The sequence below is a fragment of the Lonchura striata genome, chromosome 8 (genome assembly GCF_046129695.1).
Source record: "Lonchura striata isolate bLonStr1 chromosome 8, bLonStr1.mat, whole genome shotgun sequence".
NCBI classification, from domain to species: domain Eukaryota; kingdom Metazoa; phylum Chordata; class Aves; order Passeriformes; family Estrildidae; genus Lonchura; species Lonchura striata.
The window spans coordinates 4,370,152-4,392,952 of NC_134610.1; the positions used below are offsets into that span (position 1 = coordinate 4,370,152).

At 39.2% G+C, this 22,801-nt stretch overlaps 1 protein-coding gene across 1 annotated transcript in view; it reads right to left on the minus strand.

The window, feature by feature from the left end:
- Positions 1-5,501: 5,501 nt before the first annotated feature.
- Positions 5,502-22,801, minus strand: part of LOC144246668 (rho GTPase-activating protein 15-like) — a 70,555-nt gene continuing 53,255 nt past the window's right edge. The window contains exons 6-7 of the mRNA XM_077784833.1: positions 18,257-18,346; positions 5,502-5,609 (exon numbers count right to left, since the gene is read on the minus strand). Of these exons, the coding sequence (XP_077640959.1) occupies positions 5,502-5,609; positions 18,257-18,346 (198 nt within the window). The remainder of the gene's footprint in view (positions 5,610-18,256; positions 18,347-22,801) is intronic.

Genomic DNA, 22,801 nt, shown 5'->3' on the forward strand with positions numbered 1-22,801 from the left:
ACATCTGGAGCACATCTCCTACACCCTGACTGCACACATCAGAGGCCATTAGCCAGAAAATGTGTTAGCACAAAGAAATTATGGGAAGTGCACTACATGGTCAGATGTAAGGAAAAGCACCATTTGTAGATTTGTTAGTCAATTAGGCTTTATTTCAAGTGATTCCCCCAAGGCTTCTTGAGGTAGGAGCATTTGTTTTCCTTCATTTCACCTAAGCCTGCTATGACTCAGTGACTGCAGAGTTCTATAAAGTCTCAATATTTTGGTTCTCTGAACATCACCTATGCTTTGACCTCTGTTCTGAGACTTACTAAAAAACACATAACAGCCACCACAGATACAGCTCAAAAAAATGAAAAAAAAACCCAAACAATCAAACCTGCACAAAACTATCAAGCATTGTTCTGTAAATGTTCTCAACCCATCATTTATATTATTAATTAAGTGAAGACTACAGTGTCACCATTTTGGTTAACAAGTAGCCCTGGTCAAGGATTACAACACCTCTCTGAGTTCCACCTTTAGGAGGCATGTTATTGTTTCCATTTTCTTCTTTAAAGTTGACTTCTGGATTCTCCAATGCCCAAAAAAAAAAATAAAAAAAAAAAAAAAAAAAAAAAAAAAATCTGCCTCTCTTCAGCAAACAAATCTTGGTATACACAAATAAAAGGCATTTGGGAAAAGCCCAAATAATTTCTAGTCCATAGTGCTTACCTACCATTAATACTTTGTTCTCCAATCAGAGGGTATATTAAATGGAAAAATGCCACACTGTAACTAGCAGAACAGATCATAGGATGAAATTGATTGGCATCACCTAATTAAACTGAGATAAAATAGGAAATAAATTCATAGGAAATCTAAGTCAATTTGCTAAGTGAAAAGACTGAGAAAAAAAGTTGAATAGTTTACTTGTAATGAATAATCTGAGTAAGTAGGCAATTTCAGTAAAAATACTGCAGATATTTCAAAGTTACATATTTACTAGAAAGATCTTCAAAAATCTTTTTAAAAAGTAAAATGTCTGCTGAACTTTTCTGACATTTACAAAAGTAATTAATTAATATGATTAAGCAAATTAGGCTGAGGCAAAGTCTGACTGATTGTAAAGCATGCTGCAAGAGCCACCTGTTTGCTAGAAAGATTAGATACTTTGGTGCTGGCAGCTAGAAAAAAACAGAGAATTATGAAAGTTAACATCTATATATACTGATCTTGGAGATCTGTCTTTTCTTACATGCTTCACCAGATTATCTCTGCTTTACCTGGGAGAAAAACTGTCCATAAGAAATTTTTGTTTGGAAAAAAGCGCTGGTGATTAAGCAAAAATAAAAACTAAAAACACTGCCAACTAGGTCAGTAAGGGTGTTTATGAATCTGGTTCCTAATTGGGTACATCAGCTGTTCTAACCAGTTCCCAAAGTCAAGGAAAATCCCAGTATTAACCACTTTATAGATTTGTTCTCCTTCACCTTGAAGGCAGCAGTGAGTGTTCCTGGTTCACAATATCTCAATTTATCAGCTAAGAATCAAACTTCTGGTAGGAATAATTGCCCTGAGGTGCTGAAAAACATGCAGTTGTAGGATACTGATCCCTGGTGGTCATTTACAACTTGAAGCAACACTTGAAAACCGGGCAGAGAGGTATTTTTTTTTCCCTATTTTATAAGGGTTTATTACTCCTATTAACACAAGGCCCCACTCATACATCTTATATTATGTATGGAACAAACCCATCACCTCTATCAGTAGGGCTCTGTAGGGAAAGTCTAAGTGGGGAGACATCACACCCAGCTTTAAAAGACTTAGAGGAGATGTTGAACTTGTCCTCATGGTTAAATGTCAGAAGACTTGAGAGAACCCCGATGGTGTTGAGTCAGGAAGGGGGTGAGGACTGGAGCAGGAGTGCAGATTTTTTTGTTCATAGTGCAGACACAAGAGCTCTGGGCATTGTCCTGTACCAGCACAGCATACCAGAGACCTTGAAGTCTTTAGAGGAGGCAGGAGATGGAAAAAATAATTTTCCAGAAGGCAAAGGAGCAGATGAAGGTGTGGAGAAGAGCAGAATCACAGCAGCCCTGAACAACCAGATTTTGAGGACAGCCTAGTTACCAGGAAAGGACAAGAAGAAGAAGAAAGATCAGTCCCACTCATTTTTCCATAGACATGATGCCCAAGTTCTCACCCTGTAGCCTGGAGGCTTAATGAGGTTAGCACAGAGCCCTGTGTGCTGGATTACCATCTCTGAAATAACACATTGGGCAAGAACCAATTTTGCACATCCCAGTCCTGCAAAGGGAAAATGCTAACAAATGAATGTTCCTGTGAGAAAGAAAATGCTGGATATAGAAATTAGCAGAGTTGATTGCTAGGTATGCTCAATTAGGAGAGTATATATGGACTTTTCTAGGAATAGCTTTAGGCACGCTCAGCCCTGCTGCTTGTGCTATATTTCTGCCATACAGATTAACTAAACACAATGTTAGAGATGCAAAAAAACCTGTCATTTGAAAGTTCTGACATAAACAGTCCCTGAAAAAGAAGCAAACAGAGCACACATTGTCTATGCCATTTGTGAGCCAGTGGATCTAATGGTTCACTTACTTTACAACCTGCTTTGGAATAATTTGGCACATCTCTAATTTTAACAAGCTTCAGTGGGATTAGATAAAATGCAGACTTTGTTTACATCAATTAACACTCAAAGAAGTACAAAAGAACTTGTTAACTGCATTTATGAACAAAAAGTAGCAGAGTGAGAGTTTGTCCAAACGAAGTTACTGTTCGACTTGCTCAGATTGGCACAGTTGTCTCTGAAAGCCTAAAACCAAAAACCCAAGAACAGAGCTGCATTTTCAAAGAGGCAGATGTGTATTTTTAATTACATCGGCGGATCTAATCAACATTTGTGGTAACTGCATCTCCAGGTTTGCATACATCAGACTCACAGAGATGCCTGCTTTCTCCCACGTGCCATGTACACATTCACTGAGTCAACTGGAAAACTAAAACCATTGCAGGCCAGCTGACAAATACGTTGGCCATTGCTACTTTATTATTCCTGTTTCGAATTATTTTGCCCCATTGCTGTATTATTATTCCTATTTCCAATTATTTTGCCTTGACTGATTATAAGCAAATCCTTCTCTATGTGCTACGGTGCTGGAAAGAAAACGTGGATGACTTCAAACCTAGCCCTAACAAACAGACAGATCATATATGCCTAATAAAATGTCTTCAAATAGCAATTATATTAATAAAGACACAGAGGAAAAGCAGGTAAAATAAGGGTTTAAAAAGTGAGGGAAGGAAAAAAGTGCACTGTGGAATATACTATACAATGTATGTAGCATATAATATATATTAGCTGAATTCTGATAAGAATGTCTCACATCATTTCCATAGATCTGTGTGTTCAAACTACTAGACAACACGAGAGACACCTCCAGAAAGCTGTTTTTGTGATTCTCTCAGGATCAGCCACTTCAAAGGAAGCTTCCTGTTCCCTCCCCAGATGCAACAGGCACCACATCTTTCCACCTTTTCCCCATTAATAGCTCAGGGATTCATAAAACAATGTTGCCACTAAATCACAATTTTCTTATTTGTAGTCAAGAGGCCTGGGCACTGCCTAAATGCTTTTTTGTCACTCCAGCAGCGTGCCATTATAATCAGAAATGATCAGCAGAGCTGAGCTGCTCACAGGCAGTCACCAGTGAGAGCACTGGCTGGTCAGTGCCGTGTCCCCAGTCCTGCAGCACCACAACTTCTCCCTCCTGACAGGGCAAAATTAACTCTTAGAACCCAATGACCAGTCTGCTCCTGCACTAACAATGGCAAAAGGTGTCTGGAAACAGCCTGGTGTGCTCGAGCATTGAGGATCAGAGCTCTGCTGACTGCAGCAAGAGATGGAATCAATTCCTTCCAGAGGCTCTGCATTGCCACAGCAAACAGCAGAGTGTGACTTAACAAACTCAGACCAGCAAGGGAAAGCAAGGAAAGGTCTTTAATTATGGAGCCACACTTGCTCTACCACAAACTTTCTTCCTTAAGGTAGGGATATTAAAGAAAAAAAATTTTTTTTTTTTATTTTCATAGGAATAGAACAAAGACACAGCTTATACACAGCTGATTTTTCCTTTTTCTTTTTTTTTTAAAGAGTGAAAGGAACGAAAACTTAGGAAAGTAGCAAGAAGGAAAATGTTCCTCTAAGGTGAAAAAACCCCAAATTATTGTAAGTAAAAAATATTCTCAAACTTTTAAGCATAATTATGACATTTCCAGTGCCATGGTTTAAATAAAGTTTTTTGAACACCGCATACAGCAACAAGGACATTGGGACCTGGATTCTTTTTTCTACTACCACCCTGTGAGTGGAAGTTGCTGAAACTATGACAGCCCAAGCAAACAGCCATGCACACACTAAATATTCAATAAATTTTGCTCATAGAGGCTATCTGAAACCGCCCATAAGTATTAACATAGATGCCTAATGCACAGATATCCAGCTATGTAACCCAGCTCCAAAATCCCCTCTAAACAAAACCAGCTCTAAATGCAGAATATCACAGCACAAGCAGATTAATTCCTGATAGGTATCCAAACCCTGGACAATCTAATAGCAGCTTAGCTATTGATTGCATGCTACACAACAATTTAGGTTTTGTTTTCCATTAGTAAACACCTCAAATTACATGAAAGGGAGAAAAAGTTCCCTAGATACAAGCATTAAATATTTATCAGCCTTATGTCTGCTCTGTCACCACGCCTCTAAGAAAGTCCATTAATTAAATACTTTAGAAACGATTAAAACACTTCCTTAGAACTTATTGGCACCTGTTAATTCACTGACCCTACAAGGCTATGGCAGTAAATGTCTTGTTTGATTGCTTCTCTTACCAATAAATCAGCAGCTTAAAGACAAAGGAGACATGATGCAACTCCATGTACACAACATTGCCTTAAAACACAAAAGCCAGTTTCTTGAGGCAGAGAAACAGAACATTTATGTAGACAGGGCAGCACAAATAATCTATTTAACCTAATCTTTTAATTACAGGAAACATCTCGTAGCAAGACATACAAGAGCAATGAAATGACCCAGAGCTAGAAATCAAGATGATATATTTGTGCATGTGAAAGTAACACCAGCAGAATTCATAAAAGAAAACCTCCTTGGGCATTATTATCTTTCCATCAGGATACACTGTCATCACATTGAGAACAGGAGAAAAAAATGGCTTAAAATATGTTATTAAAATACAAATAAATGGAAAAGAAAACAAGAGCAGAGAAAGGTAAAATTAGAAGCGGAGGGAATGCAGGTGAAAAGAAATCTCTGTTTGAATTATAAAAAAGGAGCATCTTAGGATTGGGGAGAGAAAAATAAGGGACAGACCCCAATATCTTGGCACAGCACAGCAACTACTCCAGTGCAGAAGCTGCAGCGATTTTGGTGTCATTATTTACTCCGTAACAAACTACTCAGCAGAGAGGGGGGTTCAAATCTGGCCCTGCTTGGGCAGTATGCAAATCTTCTCCCACTCCTCTGCAAGCTTGTAAGGATAGCTGGCAGAGAGTCCCCTGAAGAGTCCTGGCAATGCCACAGTCTGCAGTGGGAAACGAGCATCTTGCAAAGAACCCCTGAGATCCTCCTACCCCCTCAAATCTGCGCGAGAGGAGAAGTGTTGCCTGCAAGGGGGAGCGAGACGTGCAGGAGAGGGAGAGAAAGCAGTGCTGGTAATTATAAAAAGAGTCCTGAAATGCCAGGAGATGGAGAGAATAATTGATCCTAAACAAAAATAATGACAATAAATTGTGCGCTCCTCGCCGCGCGCAATGTTTTCTCCTCTCCCCCGTTTGTGGGGCTTTGACCCTTGGTTCGGATCCTTTACCTTGCTGCACTGAAGTTATTATGGAATATTTGAAAAAAAATTGGCTTCCTTTCCTTTGATCTCTACTACTGGATTACATTCTTCCCACTGCCTGCACACAGTTCTTCACTCCCACATTCATTCTCCCCATTTCTTTGTTTACATTCAATTTTACCATATTTCTTCACACTTTTCTACTTGGGTAAAGCCTATGTTATGTTGTAACACACATTACTCTCTCTCTTTCCTTACTTTGCACTTTTTAACTGATCATGTAGAATATTTGTTTCCAGAATGACAACAAAAAAATCCAAACAAAACAAAACACAAAAAAAAAAAAAGAAGAAAAAGAAGAAAAATGTATGCAATGGTGAAAACATGTTCCTTTTCACTCCAACTGCAGCCCTAGCTGAATTGTGCTGCCATTGTTTTCCAACAGAACTTGCATTTCCAAACTTGGGAATTCCCATCAGTCTGTCTGACAGAATTTTCCTGTTTTTTCTCAGAAGGTGTGCATTTTTCAAATGCCAGTAACATACCACTACAGAATTTCCCAGGAGTAACAGCTTGGTTTGAGGGACTCTTATTCAAAAGCCTTACTTCAAAAAAAAGTCATTTGAAACAGAAGAACCCAAACTGATTATTTACATTCTATAAATCAAAACAAAACTACAACCAATGCATTTCAAAATATTGCTATAATTATTTTCTACACGCTGATAAATTGCTGGACATACTTTCCCGAGTGCTGGTTGGCAATTCCTCGAGCTCTAAACACAATGTTTATTTAATTTTAGATTGTGGATATAATTATTAAAAGTGTGATTCCAAATCATTCAAAAAAAAGAATATACAGGGAAAAAAAAATACAACAAACCAAACACAAGGGGGGCATATTTCAGGTGTATTACAGTGTTTTTAAACCTCTGTCTGTCAGACTTCATGGAAGGGTCTGTTCCCAGGGTGGAAGTTGTTGGCTCAATCCCAGGGGAAGGAGGAGCTCAGGGCATTAGGGGCAGAGCATCCCAAGCCAGGTGACAAAGTTGGGAGTCACAGCAATGGCCACAGTGGCATTTTGGGGGTGTAGGAGAAGCTGCAAAGCTCAGAACAGCTCTCTCAACAATCCTTACTCCATTCCTTGTAATATATTGAAAAGGCAAAGATGTGAAAATGTATTCAACCCACTTCTTTCAGCCTTTATAGAAAACAATGTGTTTTATACCCCAAAAAAATGGGAATGACTATTTTCTGAATAAAGTGTATATTTTCTTCATAATCTATGCACCATAACTCTTCTTTCTCCAACAGTAAAAATCAGGGGGAATTAAAAGATGCAGAGTCCTAACACAGTATCCCAAATATAGAGAAACACAGTTCTTATCTCAAATTCCCACATTCACACCCAAAAGTTTCCTTTTGTGACCTCTCAGAGAGGGCTTGGGCTGTGCCAGCCAAGGACCACCCCACACAGAGCCAGCCCTATCAGCTCATAAAGGTGAATTAAGGAAAGAAGCATCATCATGGTGCTATCAAAACCTGCACAGATGTGAATGTTCTACCTCCAGTGTGAATCAGGAGAGTTTGGGTGAAATTGGTGTATTAACATCAAATCCTGTGACCCTCAGCCAAAATCCAGCATATCCAGGCTGTAACAGGCAGCCCCATCAGGAAGATGTAGATGGACTGGGAATGGACTTTTCTACCACAACTAAAATGAGAAATTAAAAAACCCAGCCAATCCACTGCACATTGATTTAAGCACTGCAGGATGAGGCATTGAAAGAAATAGATATTTGTCCTTTCAACCTCTTGCTCTGTGGCCCCTGCTTTGTTTTCTCCTTTTAACTTTACCATACATTAACAATTTTTTCTGAATTAATTCAAGGCATTTTTGGCAGCATGCGGTTAAAAATTATCCATTTTTAATTGTTTTTCAGTGGCAGCAATAGTTGAAACTCAATTTTGCTTAGTCTGCTTGAGAGTTGGGCATGGGTGGTAACAGGTTATTTCAACAGTCCAGGGTAAAAATGGGATCATTCATTTAACTCTGCAGGATCAGTGCAATTCATCTCAGTCCATAACAGAAGACATTTTCAATAGAATATGTAAAGTATGCCTCCACCTAGTGATGACTATGTACAAATAATAGAAAATAATAATAATTATTCTATTACTTAAGAGAATCACAGTAATTGGCTCCCATTTTACCAAATTAAAATGAGCTCTTATGCAAATAATTCACCTATACAAATGCACACTTTGCCTCCAGAAAAATTAGTTTAAAGTTCAATCTGTGACAATTTACCTGCAAACTCTGACTCGAGGGAGGCTAAACACATTCTAGGTTGTAAGCATATTAAAATTTAAAATAATGTATTTGTAGCAATCAAGACTATTATGAGGACAAAAAAATGGGGTTTGACTGAAGTGCTGTCGATTTTAAGTGTTAAAATTGTCTGATAATTTAAGTTTGATAGACTATTTCTAAATGAAATGATAAACAAACCACATCCCCTCCTTGCAACTTTGTTTGCCAAAGAAAATGTTTGTTAAACTTGTTGGATCACTGTCTTTTACAGATGCAATTGCAGATGTAGTGGCTGAAATTCCTAGGAATTTTTTTTGCCGCAAATCAGAGCAAAGGTTATGAAAGTAAAAATAAAAATAAATTAATTAAAAAAATACAAAACCAACAAAAAAAACCAAACAATAAAACCTCCTAAGAGTAAAAAACCTCAGCACTTCAGAATTCAAGCAATCCAGCTCTTGAACTCAATCTCAAATTTTTAACAACTTCCATAATCCACATAAAAATAGTCTCTAACTGGGATCAATCGCAGGCGCATCCTCAAAATCAATAAACTTGAGGAGGTTTGAAAAGTCAGGGTCCCTGGTGGAAAACACTCTTGTGGGTTTTCCTTTTATCTGGGAACCACCTTAAATGTCTTCTCAGGCCGACTGGTCTTGCATTACCATTTCAAAAAAGTCTCCCCATGCCATTAGTGGTCCATGAATCACAGTTTAGGAATTCCTGCTCAGCTGAAAACCAGAGGTGTTGTATCTAAAAGAGAGGGCAGGTCACTGCCCTGCTCCCCCCTTGCATTTAAATTGACTCCCATTGTCCCTATATAACACCTTCAAGCATCCAAAAAAACATCCTGTCCGAAAGAAATCACTCCTACACAAAAAAAAAAAAAATAAATAAAAATGTGAACCCCAAACCTCTCCTCTGGCATCCCTCTGCACACAAATTCAGAGAGAGGACAGCCAAGGCTCGCCATGCCCAGCCAATTCCAAATATCTGCCTCAGTCGTTAAAGAGAAACACAAAAAAAATGGAGTCAAGTGGCTTCGCCAAGATTTTAAAAAATGTAGTGGCTGAATACAGAAATACCAGCACCAAACATGTAAACAAGTCAGATTTGATTATCTCTGAGTGAGTTCATTTAGGATTCATTTTTCTCTTTTTTTTTTCCTCCCCAAGAGTTTGATAAATTAAGGGAATGGTTTGGCACCTATCAAAATACTTTTTTTTTTTTTTTGGTTAATATTAGCTTATATTAAGTTAAAAAAAATTAGAAAAATCATAATGCTTTTAAATTAATTTAACTATTTTCCATTAGGAGAAGCACTAAACCTTAAAATACTAAAGAAGCAGGAAAGCCAGTCTTCTTTTGCTTTTCTTACGTTTTTCTTGCTGCTGTTGATTGTCAGAAAATACCATTTTCCCTGGGTGCACAAAACACAGCACCAAGGGCCACAATCAGATCAGAGGTGCTTTATCAAGTTCACCCTGCTGACCATCTGTAGCCATAATTCTCATTACATATTTTATTTTGAACCACCTTGTCCTTGTGAAGCTATTTACCTTTTCCCTACCAGCTGATCAGAAGAGAATCACTATTTAAAAACATAAATTTACTACCTAAGGAAAAAATCAGAAAACACAGGTCTATGGGGATTTATTCATTTAAGAAAATAAATATTAGTTGGTTCAGAAACCAGTTAAATAAATGTTTATTACAGGATAATTTGAGTTGGAAGGGAAAGGCCACCTGTTCTAACCCCCATGCCCTTCCTCTAGAGCAGCTACTGGTCTGAGTTACTCAACCAGGCACCGATTTTGGCTGAAAGAGGTTTTTAAAATGCTCAGTGTCAACAGAGTGCCCTGTAGGATGAGTCCATGGGGGAAAGAAGAGCCTTGGTGGCACAGTGGGCACAGACTGGGTTGCCTTCACTGCCCACATCCCTGTCCTCGTTGCTGTTCACATTTCTACCCACTTCCCTGCCTGCATCCCTGCCTGCATCACTGTTCACATCCCTGCCAGCATCTACTGCTCAGCTTCCCTGTCCTTATTGCTGTTCACATCCCTGCCTACTTCCACTGCCTGCATCCACTGCCCTCATCCCTGTTCCCATCCCTGCCTGCATCCTTGTTCATCCACTGCCCTCATCCCTGTTCACATCCCTGCCTGCATCCTTGTTCATCCACTGCCCTCATCCCTGTTCACATCCCTGCCTGCATCCTTGTTCATCCACTGCCCTCATCCCTGTTCACATCCCTGCCTGCATCCTTGTTCATCCACTGCCCTCATCCCTGTTCACATCCCTGACTGCATCCTTGTTCATTCACTGCCCTCATCCCTGTTCCCATCCCTGCCTGCATCCCTGTTCATCCACTGCCCTCATCCCTTCGTGCATCCCTGTCCATCCACTGCCCTCATCCCTGTTCCCATCCCTGCCTGTATCCACTGCACTCATCCCTGTTCCCATCCCTGCCTGTATCCACTGTTCCCATCCCTGTTCCCATCCCTGCCCGCCCGTGCGCTGCCCACGAGATGGCAGCAATATGTTTATGAATAATGCAGCAGAGGCTGCAGCCGCATTTCTCATGCGGGAGCTGCAAACGCCGCTCGCTCCTTCAGCTGCGAAACCAAATAACATCGCGGGAGCCCCCTCCTCCCCTCCCCAACTGCACAACCCTCTGTGAATTCGGCCAAAAAATCAAAAAACTAAAAGAAACACAATGGGAAGAATAAGCTGCTCCGCTGTCACGCTGCCCGGGTTGCTTTCTCATGTAGGCTTGTATGACAAGGTGCCTCCTCTGCTCTCACAGATTTATCCAGGTCCTTGTGCTCAGCCGTGCTTCTGTCCCTGACAAAATTATGTCACACGCACATTAAGCATTAACTGCTGCTATGTTTTATTCCTGCAGCACAGAAAATGCCTGTGGCTTGAAATAAATATTTTCTTTTCTGATGGACAAATAACATCTGCACTGGTGAAAGCTGCAAGCGTGGCTGTCACAGGCTAAGTGATTTGGATAATTTCTTGAGAAGCACATGTGTATGAGCACACGCAGACTCTCGTACCTATCACAGGCACTCACGTATCAGCACTTGGATTTGCCAAAAGATGGGCTCTTAAAAAGCACACTGAGCTATTATAACCATCACTTTTAGCAGACTGGCTTCTGCACACACGTAATGCCGGACTGGGGGAATACAGATCGTGAGTTTTGAAAATCAGCCTGGTTTCATGGAACATTTAGGCTTGCTTTTCCATTGGATTTTGGAGTTCTCCAGCACTTTGGGAGGCCGTGGCCTGCAGTGGGTACCACACAGAGGGGATGTGCAGTGCCACAGACCAGCAGCACCTCAGCACCCTGCTCAGGGCAGCTTCTGCTCCAGCCAGGCTTTCAAGCCTTTCCAAGACCTCCATGAGTTGTTGAAGTTACACTTTTCAAGAGATTCTTTTTTTTCCTGAATTTTTTTTAAGACAATAATGGAAAAAAAGAAAAAAACCTGCCTAGGTAATAGCATATTTAGCTACAAGTCAACCAAAGTTTTTTTTTTTGAGAAATTTTAATCTTATTTCATAAAGCCAACTCTAACAGAATATTGCTTATCAGGAGTGGACTATTGCTGAAAAGTAACAACTTTTTCACATCATTAGAAAGTGGTGATTAGGATTTTAAATAACAATAATAATAATAATAGTAATGTTCTGATTCTGTAGCCACAAAATACACAAGGCCTTTTTGACATAACTGAGGGGTTTCTGCTACCCCAAAGAAGACTTAGAAACCACAAGTAAAAGAAACAATTTAACTATAATTTTGTGGCACCTCTAACTTAACCGCTTGGCTTGTCCTTTTTATTAATAATCTTGCTGTTCCTTGAAATCCTTTAAATCCCATTACTGAGGTTAAATGGAGAGAGAATTTCCTTGAAATTCTATTTACAGAGGTTGAAGACTCAGTTTCCCAAACTTGTTAAAAGCACAGTCCAGTGCCCTCCTGTTGATAGCTTCTCTATTTCCAAATTTATTATAGCTTGAATATTGAAATATCAGAATATTTAAATATTTTTGTTTATGCTATAGAAATTTTTTTAAAATTATTTTTGTTAAGGTTTCCTATGCTAATTAAGTCAAAGAACCTACAGTTTGTATGTTCCTGTCCTTGTGTAAAGCTTTGCTTGTATCACTCTGTCACTTTTTTGGGGGTGAAACTGACTTTATTACCTGATATTCCTTAGAACATAAATCACATAAAGAATTTCTGTGTCCATTACTGAGCAATTACTGAGAAATCTGAATTCTGGTTCATTTTCCATATGTTCTCTTTGGGCTAACTGGAGTAACACCAGATTAAAGAGAGAGAGACACTGGTGAGAGAAGCATGACCATTCCTCATGCAACACTCTGAAACAAGGGTAGAACTGTAGATTGCAGAGTACTCCAGGCTCTTACTTCTCAATTAGATAAAAATCTTTTCCTTTCTCAGCTGATTTTCCTGCCTGTTGTGCTCTTTACTAACCATGAGCACCTCAAAACCACCTTGGGTCCCAAGAGTAGCTGTTGACAACACAGGTGGTTACAGTTAAATCTGCCTTTTCATACATAAAAAATAAATAACAAAAAATAAAATTGCCAAGGATCACTAAAGGTCTCTCCACCTCATCACCTTAAAATATAATTTTAAAGTCTTTAGAAGCCAAAGTGACTTCTCAATTGTTTAAAGTTTAAAATGTATATTATGTACAATTTTCTGTTTTCTGTAAAACTTTCCTCACAATCAAGGCTGGTTTTCCTCTTTCACTATGTACTATCACTCTTACTTTTGTGTTTTGACCACCAAAAAATACAATAAAACTTAAGAGATGCTAAAAATGAAAGAAATTAAGAAAAGGACAACTGAATTAATTAAAAAAATAAAAAAGCATTCATGGGTTTTGTTGGATTTAGGTTACAACAGAAAACAGACATGTTGAGAAGGCAGAAGATTATCTGCATTCATTGATTAGGTTTTACTGAATATTTTGCCAGTAAGGTCACTAACAAGCCACTTAGAAGAGAGAACTAGAACCACAATTGTGGGGCTGTCCCACATTGCTGTGTTCAAGATCTCCCTCTCACAAGAATAAAAAGAGTATTTATGTCAAATCAGAGGATGGTTTGGATTGGAAGGAACCTTAACTGGACTCATTCCATGGGCAGGGACACCTTCCACTCCAAGCCCTGTCCAACCTGGCCCTGGACACTTCCAAGGATCCAGGGGCAGCCACAGCTTCCCTGAGCAACCTGTGCCAGGGCCTGCCCACCCTCACAGGGAAGAATTCTTTCCCAATATCCCACCTAAACTTCCCTCTGGCAATGGGAAACAATTTCCCTTTGTCCTGGAACTCCAGGTGCTCAAAGTGGGGGAGCCACCTCCCTCAAACTGCTGGCCATGCTTCTTTTGAAGATGAAAACCATTTATTGGTTCTGTGTTTTTCTAAAAAAAATTAATTTTAAGTTTTTTTAATTAAATAACCTCTTTCTGATAGCACCTAATGATGGTGTGATGTGGCCAAGTCTTTTAATCAGGCAATAACATATTCAGGTCTCTGGGATAGAAATTAAACCCCAGACACAGCAGTGAGGTCCATAAGTGGACAAAATGGTATTTTAAGATCACAAGAGGTCCCTCAAACAGATTCAAAGCAAAGGTTCCTGCACAACTCAGAGTGAAAGCAAGAGCCCTCTCAGGCTCAGGAAATGGGACTAACCCTGGGATAGGATTTGGGTGGGAACAGGCTCCAGCTGCTGATAAGGACCACCACAACACTGCAAGGTGCTTTTTTACATTTCCCTCCTCTGTGCAGCATTTATGTTCAAAATCACACAAAGAAACCCAAATACCAATCCCAACCCAAGCCCCTCCACGTCGTGCTCTCAGTGCTTCCTCTAGAGAGATTGTGGAAACAAAAATGATCCCTCCCATGGCAAAAAGCAGTGACTTAAACCATTCCTGAGAGGCATCCAGACACTATCCTGATCCTGTAGTATGTAGAACAAAATAGCTTATCATTCAGATTACTCGCTTGGACAAAGCTGGAGAGCTTCAAGGACAAGGGAGTTAGTCAGGATCAGCACCATAAATGTTATTATATATGAAACAGCTGCAAGATAAATTCATATTACACATAGGTGCAGTTGTACTTTCAGCTGTCTTGCTGGTCGAATACTGTAGGTCTTATGCAGCTTTCTCTATTTGTAAAATACACTTACACTTCTTAGTAGTGTAGGATTGAGTTACCCCAAACCTTACAGCTGCGGTGCATGGAAACACGAAACGGTATCACACCACATCTGTGGCAAGAGCCCAGGCATAGAACTCCAGAAATTCCTCATATGAAACCTTCCTAAAAGTGAACTCTGTGAACAGAGTAAAATTATTACTAAAGAAACCAAAAAAATGCCTGTTAGTTAAATGAATGGTGCTATTAAGAGAACAAAGCAGCCTCATCGATTAATAAATATGCTGCTCGCGACCTTTTTTGTACTTTTCACCTCTCTCCTGTTTTTCCTTTTCTTTTTTGAATTATCTTCAAGGAAATAGTGTACAACCACAGGACTTTGAATCCTCAGAATTAAAAATACAGAGGTCAAGAGCACATCTTCCATGGAGTCTGGGCTGAATTTCAAATGAAAAAGCTGTTTGACTTAGAGTAGAGGTTGAGTAAAATAGGGGGAAGAATAAGACCCAGTTGAAAAGTTTAGCAAAAGTAGGAAATGTGGAATATTGGGAAAAAAATCTGCAAATTCGCCTAGTTACTAGTCTTTCAAATGCCATATCAATACTGTCTGAAAAGCAGCCCATTAAGTTATTTTCTTTTTTGATAACTCACATCAAAACACACCTACCCAATATCAAACTAAGCCAAAAAAAGGCAAGAGGAGAACAACAAAGTGACACAGGCACTGTTTCTGTTCCAGTTGCTGACTGACAACACTGCCATCCCTTAACATGGTTTTATTTAGTTATTACAACCATCTCTCTGTAAATGACACTTAGGATTATTTAAGATTATGTTGTAATCCTTTTAATCCTCAGTGCTTTAAATTTCAGGCTAAACACCAAAGAGCAAACTAGCACTTAGCAGAAATATTTAAAGCATGTGATTTGAACATAAATCTTCTTTTATTCAGCACTCCTCCGATGAAGACCTAGTGCATCACATCACTCAGCCTGCAAGAACAAACAGCACCGTGTCTCACTGCAAGCTGCTACCTTACCCCACACCATGGGAAGCTGTTTCTAACCAGGTCTTTTCCTTGGTGCCAGCTACACCATCAATAATATAAATGAAGGGAAATCAGGAGGTTATAGTCTATGAGATGTGCATATTTTCAGTTACCATTAAGGAAAAGTTGAGGGGAAAAAAAAAACCCACATAATGTGTTCATCAAGAACAGAAATAGATTGCATGCACAAATTGGATAGTGTGAGACAGATCAGACTTATCCTGTTAAAAAGGGAGTAGCTCAATTAAAATGAGAGGAGTAACACTGCTGAGAACATCATGATCAAGACCAGAAACCCAAATCTTTCTGCCTGAATATCATTCACTTGCAGTTCCCTCTTTTTTTTTTCTCCCTGCATCGATCATGTTTCTAATTAGTTTTTCTTTAAGATACTCCTATGCTCCATCTTCTTGCTGCTATCCATTAACTGTCATCTGCTTATATTTTAAATCCAAGATTTCCTTCTTTTTCTTCAACCCAAAATTTCAATAGTCATTTTCCATTTATGATCTATAATTCATGAACTCAAATTGAGCACCCTGGCTAAATCAAACTCAAAATTCCGTACCTACTCCTAATACAACACATTAGCACAAAGCAACCACTGCTCTGTTTGAATGAGAAAATAAGACTTTATTAGAAAGTAATGAAACAAAATGCCAACTATGTTTTGATGGGCTTTGAAGATATAATTATACTTATTTCTGATCATTTCAGAGTTAAGCAGCTAATGTATTTAATCAAATAGCAATGCAATGCATCTATATTTAGGTTGGGGTAAAAAAAAAGCATTAAAGAAAGCCACCCATGTTGTTTTCATTTGAACAAACCTATGAATAAGTAGACACACACTATCAATTTTATTCCCACCCACGAGGAATAGCTCAGAAGTGTTTCCTGAAATATTCAGTTTCCAGGTACAAACTGACCTCTCCGCTTTCGAACTCGCCTTGGATTCCCTCCAGACTATCTCACAAATCTTCACTCCCTCTCCAGTCCCCTTCCCACTCTTTCTGCTCAAGTCTTGTTCAGTCCCTTCCTTTCCCAAAATGTCACCACTACTGGTGCCAAAGCCTTCTCCTCTTTCGCTCTTACCATCTGGCACAATCTTCTTGTAGCTCTCTGTCTAAACAATGCTCCATCCCTTTTCAAAATGTGTCTCAACATATGTCCTTCCTCCCATGCTTTTACTTCTTAATGTCTCTCCCACTCACTTATTGGCTTGATGAAGACACATTTTAATGGGTTCAAACAGTAGTGCATGAGTTTCCTTTCTCACATTATTCTGATTCAGTTACACCTCACACGAACAGAAGTGAGAAGAAAATGCATTGCAGAGCCTTCCTACCACCAGTTTGGTAAATCAATAACAGAGCTTCGTTTGTCTTTACTTTGGAAATGTATTAGCTCAAATGAATCACCGCCCTGAAACGCATTTCCAAACAGGAATTTTGCTTACTGCGAAATGTGAAATAAACCCTAGAAGCTCAGAAGGCCTGTCAGTGTGCTCAGGGGGTTGCAGGAGTGAAGGCTAAGGTTATACTTAATCACATTCCAAGTGAAAAAGCTGAAGATTGACAGCAAAAATGAAAATATTTATTCTAAAAATACCTAGGAAATGACAAAGCCCCAAGTGTTGTCTCAAGACAACCTGAAAGATGTGGGGGGTATAGAAGCATAAGTCTCGCTGTCTTGGAAAAGAGGAATATTTCTAAATATTGCATGTGCTTAGGAAGATGTCTAGAAAAATAAACCTTGAAAAAGCCTCTGTAACACCCAGTTGACCCAAAGAGATTTCTTTTTAAGAAGCCATGTACAGGCCCTTAGGGTTTTTTTTATGTGTAGCTTTTTTTTTCCTCCATCCCAGACCCAGACACAGTTGGTTCCTCCAGCATGTTTCATTGGTCATGATGCCAAAGGACTCTCTGGCAACTAACAGGATCTTGACCCTGACATGTTCCCTTCTGTGTCTCTCCCCCTTTTCTTGCTTGTATTGTTAAACATTTTAAATGTTAGAACTCTGGGAAACAACTTGGCTCATAGAGAATAATATTTTGATGTGGCTTGATGCAACATTTAGTGAAACAGAAAAAGACAACAAATCCTTTCTACTGATATTCATGGGAGCTGGATTATGTCCAAAACCTGAAGATGTTGCAATAAACTATTTTAGCCCCTAGGTCCTGGAATGTTAACCTTGCAGTAATGCTTTTCCCCTCCTTTCATCTTCTTGGGCCTTGATCCTCCCTTTCAATTCAATGGGATTTGGATGAAGGAATTAAATAATATTATTTTCCATCAATGAAGAATAGTCCTGTGAGAAATACATGTCCTTCTCTGCTGGCCCTGACAGAGGCAAGCTTTTAAAATCCTCCCCCTCCCCTTGCAGAAGTGAACCTGGGTCATCACCGTCTGAGGACCCTGAGCAGCAATAAAAATAAACAGAGAAACCGCACTGCGCTGGAGCCGTGCTTGTATAAGCAGCTTGAAGAAGTTGTGTTTATGGAAGTCCTCTAGGTCAAGATTCTAGGCCTGAACCCAAAGCAATTACCTACTAAGTTTTAAAAACAAATTGAATATAGAGCATTAATCAATAAATCAACAGGTTCTCAAGTGTTTAGGAGACTCAGTCATCAGAAATCCTTCTCTTAGAAAAATAGTAAACCGATGCTGGATAAAGTGTTACACTCCTTTACTGGTAAGAAAAATGCTGTATTAAATCAGGATCTAGTTATTAAAACCAAGGAAATAAAACCTACATACATCTACACAGAGTTCAGACTCAAATGAGCAGTGGAATGCTTTGCCCCTTACCTGAAAGACATTCTTTCTGCTGGATTTCTCTGAGGTCCACTCAATGCGAGCACCACACAAATCCACACACTCAGGTTTATATCCCGGCTTCTGGAAAGGAAAAGAAAAAAAAATCAACATGAATCTGGCCTGACTTTTCACAAATGGGGACAGTTATCAGATAAAACAAGAATAGATCAAGTTAAAGTGACAGGTTGTTGTAGCACAGCTGCTGATATTACTGAAAAGAGTTCATTATATACCCTGGTATTGTTAAATAATCACTCTTGGGGTTCTTAGTTCAGAAATTAGGTTCTTATATTAGAACATGATTTTAAAAACAATTAAATGGTTTAAAAAACAGTCTAGTGTAACATATATAGTAGATCAAAACACAAATGCAGACACATGGACCAGCTATTTTCAATGCTTACTTTGCCAAACCTCTTGAAGAGTCATTGAGTTTAAAGGAAAAATTTTGTGGGTTTTCCAAATGCAAACTTAAACTGATGCAACTGGAAAGGACAGAAATTAGACAAGAACATACATCGTATCTCTAAGACAAGCTATCTCCTTTCTCCAAACAAATTATCATTTCTTGCTACTAAAAAAAGAAGAAAAGGTTTCGAGGGCATGTGTGACACCCAGAAAGAGCTCAGCACAAGGGCTGATACTTCTCAGTGTCAGTCCACGCATCCTGGAGTGACACAGCTCTGCCTCCCTGCTCCTCCATATGGATGCAAGGAATTCAAGGAGCAGATTTGTTTGCCTGTATCATTTACGTTGCTGGGAGTTGGTGTAAAGCACAATAATCCTCATTTGCCATTGAAGCTCCTTCTCCAGGGACTTCTCCAGAGACTGCCTGTGCAGCAGTTCTGGCAAAGCCCATGTAGTTCAGAGTAGGCTTTGTAGATTGGGTTGCTGCACATCCTACTCAACAGCAAAAATACTACTGTTAAAATAAAAAGCACCACTAACTGCCTTTTGGGTAGGGGATGGAGTGATACCCACATAGTTTAATTAATCAGCTTGATGCAACTGTTTTCTCTACTGCTCTTAAGCCACAGTTACCCTAAAAATGTCATTAGTGATACAGAAAACAGACTTTATGGAGTTAAGAGTGGCCAGTCCAGCACCAGCCACAGACTCAGCTTTCCAAAAACTACTCACTGAATTTCTCTGATGTCGTTATTAAAGGCTAAAATATGTGTGTTCTCCAGGATGCCTTTGAGATGGGAGGAAAAGAACCTATTTAGGTTAAAAGAAGCAAAGAGATCCTGGTCAAGTGATTTGCAGGCATAGTGTCTGGAAGTTTTCAGTACTGGGACTGTAATTATGCTTTCCATTTGCCAAACCATAAAACCACAATGGTTAAGCTCCACTGAAACTGACAGTCCTGTGTGCCTTTGTTCCTTTTTTTTATTATTATTATTATTTTTTTTAATAGAAGAAATATACTCTTCAAAACAGAAGGATGTCCGTGTGGTTAAACCACTGGAAGAAAAGAACTTGGATTTCTTTTTCCCCACCTCTGCCTCAAATTTCCTGCCTGGCCTCTGACAAGAGCTTAGTCTTTCCAATTTTTTAATAGCAGATCAAAACTGCAGCATTGAGACTTGATTTTGAAAAAAAAAAATGTTGGGAAATTTAGTCAGCTAATATTTTCATGGCAAAAACTATGAAGTTGGGAAAAAACCCAAGTACCAATATATTAATTCAATAAATATTCAAATTGTAGAGGAAATGAATGAATTCTCAATATTCCAATACTTTTATAAATAGGGCTATGAGGTTTAGATGATCTCCAGGACTCCATGCAATGCCCAGATCTGCACCACACAGACAGCTCTGCAACCCATCAGGAGCACACAAGACAGGCCTCTCAAAGTGGGCAATCTTGCTTTCTTTGAAAAAAATTACCCACAAGGACAGTTTGAGTTGGAAAATACTTTAACAAAGAGGCACAGCTTTATTCCACCAGCAGAAATAGTTGAGAAATTTTGAAAACACATGATGAGATTAAAAGAAAAGATTAACATGTAGACAAAGAAACAGAAAATATTTTTTTTTGATAGTGAACATTACTGGGCTACAGAATATTTTCCCCAGGAAAACTGCCATGGAACACTGAAGGGAGAAAAAACAATGAAAAGCCTAGAGAGGTGTGGCAAGAAGATGGAATAGCGAACTCAGTAGTATCTCTAATTTCTATTATTGTACAAAAATATTTGCAACAGCAGAAGCTGGACCCTTCTGTGCACCCAGTGAACACACAATGCAATTCTGCTGCTGTTGCAGTACTCTGGAGTATTTTTTTTACAGCTCAGATTTTAGAATAAGCAGAAGAAAAGTACAAGTATGTGCATGTCTCTCTCCAGAAAGGATGGATGCAGGCTTGTGGTGTGGGAAAGATGAACAGGCTTCTGCTATGTGCAATCATTATTTGAGTCAGTCTCTTTCTCTAGGGGAAACAAATATGAATTGAGCAACCTGGTCTAGTGAAAGGTTTCCCTCCCCGCAGCAGGGGAGTGGAACAAAATGATCTTTAAGGTCCCTTCCAATCCAAACTCTATGATTCTATGAAAACATCCTTTGGAGAATTTATCAGTTCTGATCACAATGTGTCTATGAACTCATGAGTATGGCATAAAATGAGAAGCTTCTGATGAAAATTTCATGCCAAATCATTCATAGAATTCACAGAATGACCAGGTTGGAAGAGATCTTCAAAACCATTGAGTCCAACCCAGCTCCAACACCTCAACTAAACTCTGGCACACAGTGCCACTGACAGGTTTTGTTAAACACACCCAGGGATGGTGACTCCACCACCTTCCAGGGCAGGCTGTTCCAGAACTTTATCCCTCTTTCCATAAAAACCTTTTTCCTGATATCCAACCCGTATTTCCCTTGGCACAGCTTGAGGCTGTGTGCTGTGGTTCTGTCAGTGCTGCCTGGAGAAAGAGCCCAACCCCAACTGAGCACAGCCACCTTTCAGGAGCTGTAGAGAGTGATAAATTCACCCCCGAGTCTCTTTTTCTCCAGGCTGAACACCCCCAGCTCCCTTTTCAGATCCACTGAGCCTGAAACCACCCATCACTCTTCTGCTGCACACCTGGGGAGCACCCGCTGAAGTCCATCAGAACTCCAGGAAATCTACAGGAAAAATTAATTTTGGCCTAAACATTTCCCTGCTACAGGGCTGGCTTCCCAGGTTATGCAACACCCAGGGACCCTGGGAGAGCAAGTTGAGGTGACTGGGAAGCCTGAGCTCTCCACGTCCTTGCTTTGTGCTCTGCAGTCAGAGCAATTATGTTATATCAATGTTGTTGCAGGGGGTTATGCTGTAAATTGATACAAGTGTCTGCTAAGATGAAATCTTCCTAAACATGAATATGGATTGCAGCAGCATTTTCACTCACTAAATTACTTTGCAGATGGGCTAATAACCTGAGGTTAAAACAACCTCTGCTGAATAAACTATCTGAAGGAATAAACTGACTACATTTTCTTGGTCAGAAAGACCAACTGATGATAGAATTAAATGCTGGAAAGGAAGAATGGAGCTGTGATTCATTTAGGTCAAAATGTCCTTAATTTAAAATAAAGAGCTAGTCAAATTCACAAGAATAGTTAAACAAAAAAAAAAATGTATTAAAGCCAGGACCACAAAAGATCAAGGCAGCAGCAAAAGCTAATGATTTAGCTACATGGGATGCAAACTTGCATTTTCAATAGTATTTGTAAACAATCTCATTTTCTGAATCTCTCCTCTGTGTGCTTTAACTGCTGTGCTCTATTACTTCCAATAATTCCAGATTTTGTCACCAACTTCACCAGAAAGCAAAGCAATGGATCCCAGTCCTCTCCATGCAAAGCAACAACAAAGTTGCCCCAGTGAGTCCTGCACCTACAGTCGACACAGGAACACCAAAACCTTTTAGATATCGCCAGCTCTTTGATTAAAACATTACTAAGGATTTAGACAAATAGAATTTTAGATCACCTCTAAATGCTATTGAGTCCCATTGTCATGAAAAGAGGTATTAGAAGTGCTCTCATTTCTCTCTCTCCCGCTGCCTTTGTTTTGTTAAATATCATTCCTGTTTTAATGATGCTGTCTTAGTCTAAATTTTTGCTCCAAGTACAGTATTTAATAATTAATAATTAATGGATTAATATCTTTAGAATACAAAGGAACTTTAATCTTTTTGTTAAGCCACATCATTTTCCTGCTAACAATAAAAATGCTTTTTTACAATTCATACTATCATGGATGAACATAGCTTCTCTTACATTATTTAATTAATGGTTGAGTTCCCCCTTTTCCAAAGTAAACAAAAACTGAAAAAATAAAATCAAATCAGTAAACAAATGGCTTCTAATGAAGCTTTTTTTGTATTAGTCCCTTTCCAGTATCAAAATTATATCTGGTTAAGTGGTTTACAAAGGAAATAAGCACTGCATTTACTTTAGCAGATGAGATAAGCATGGCAGTTTAGCTTTTTTTGACATGCAAAATTTGAGTTTAGGAAATTGAGTTATAAGATTATGAATACTGACAGC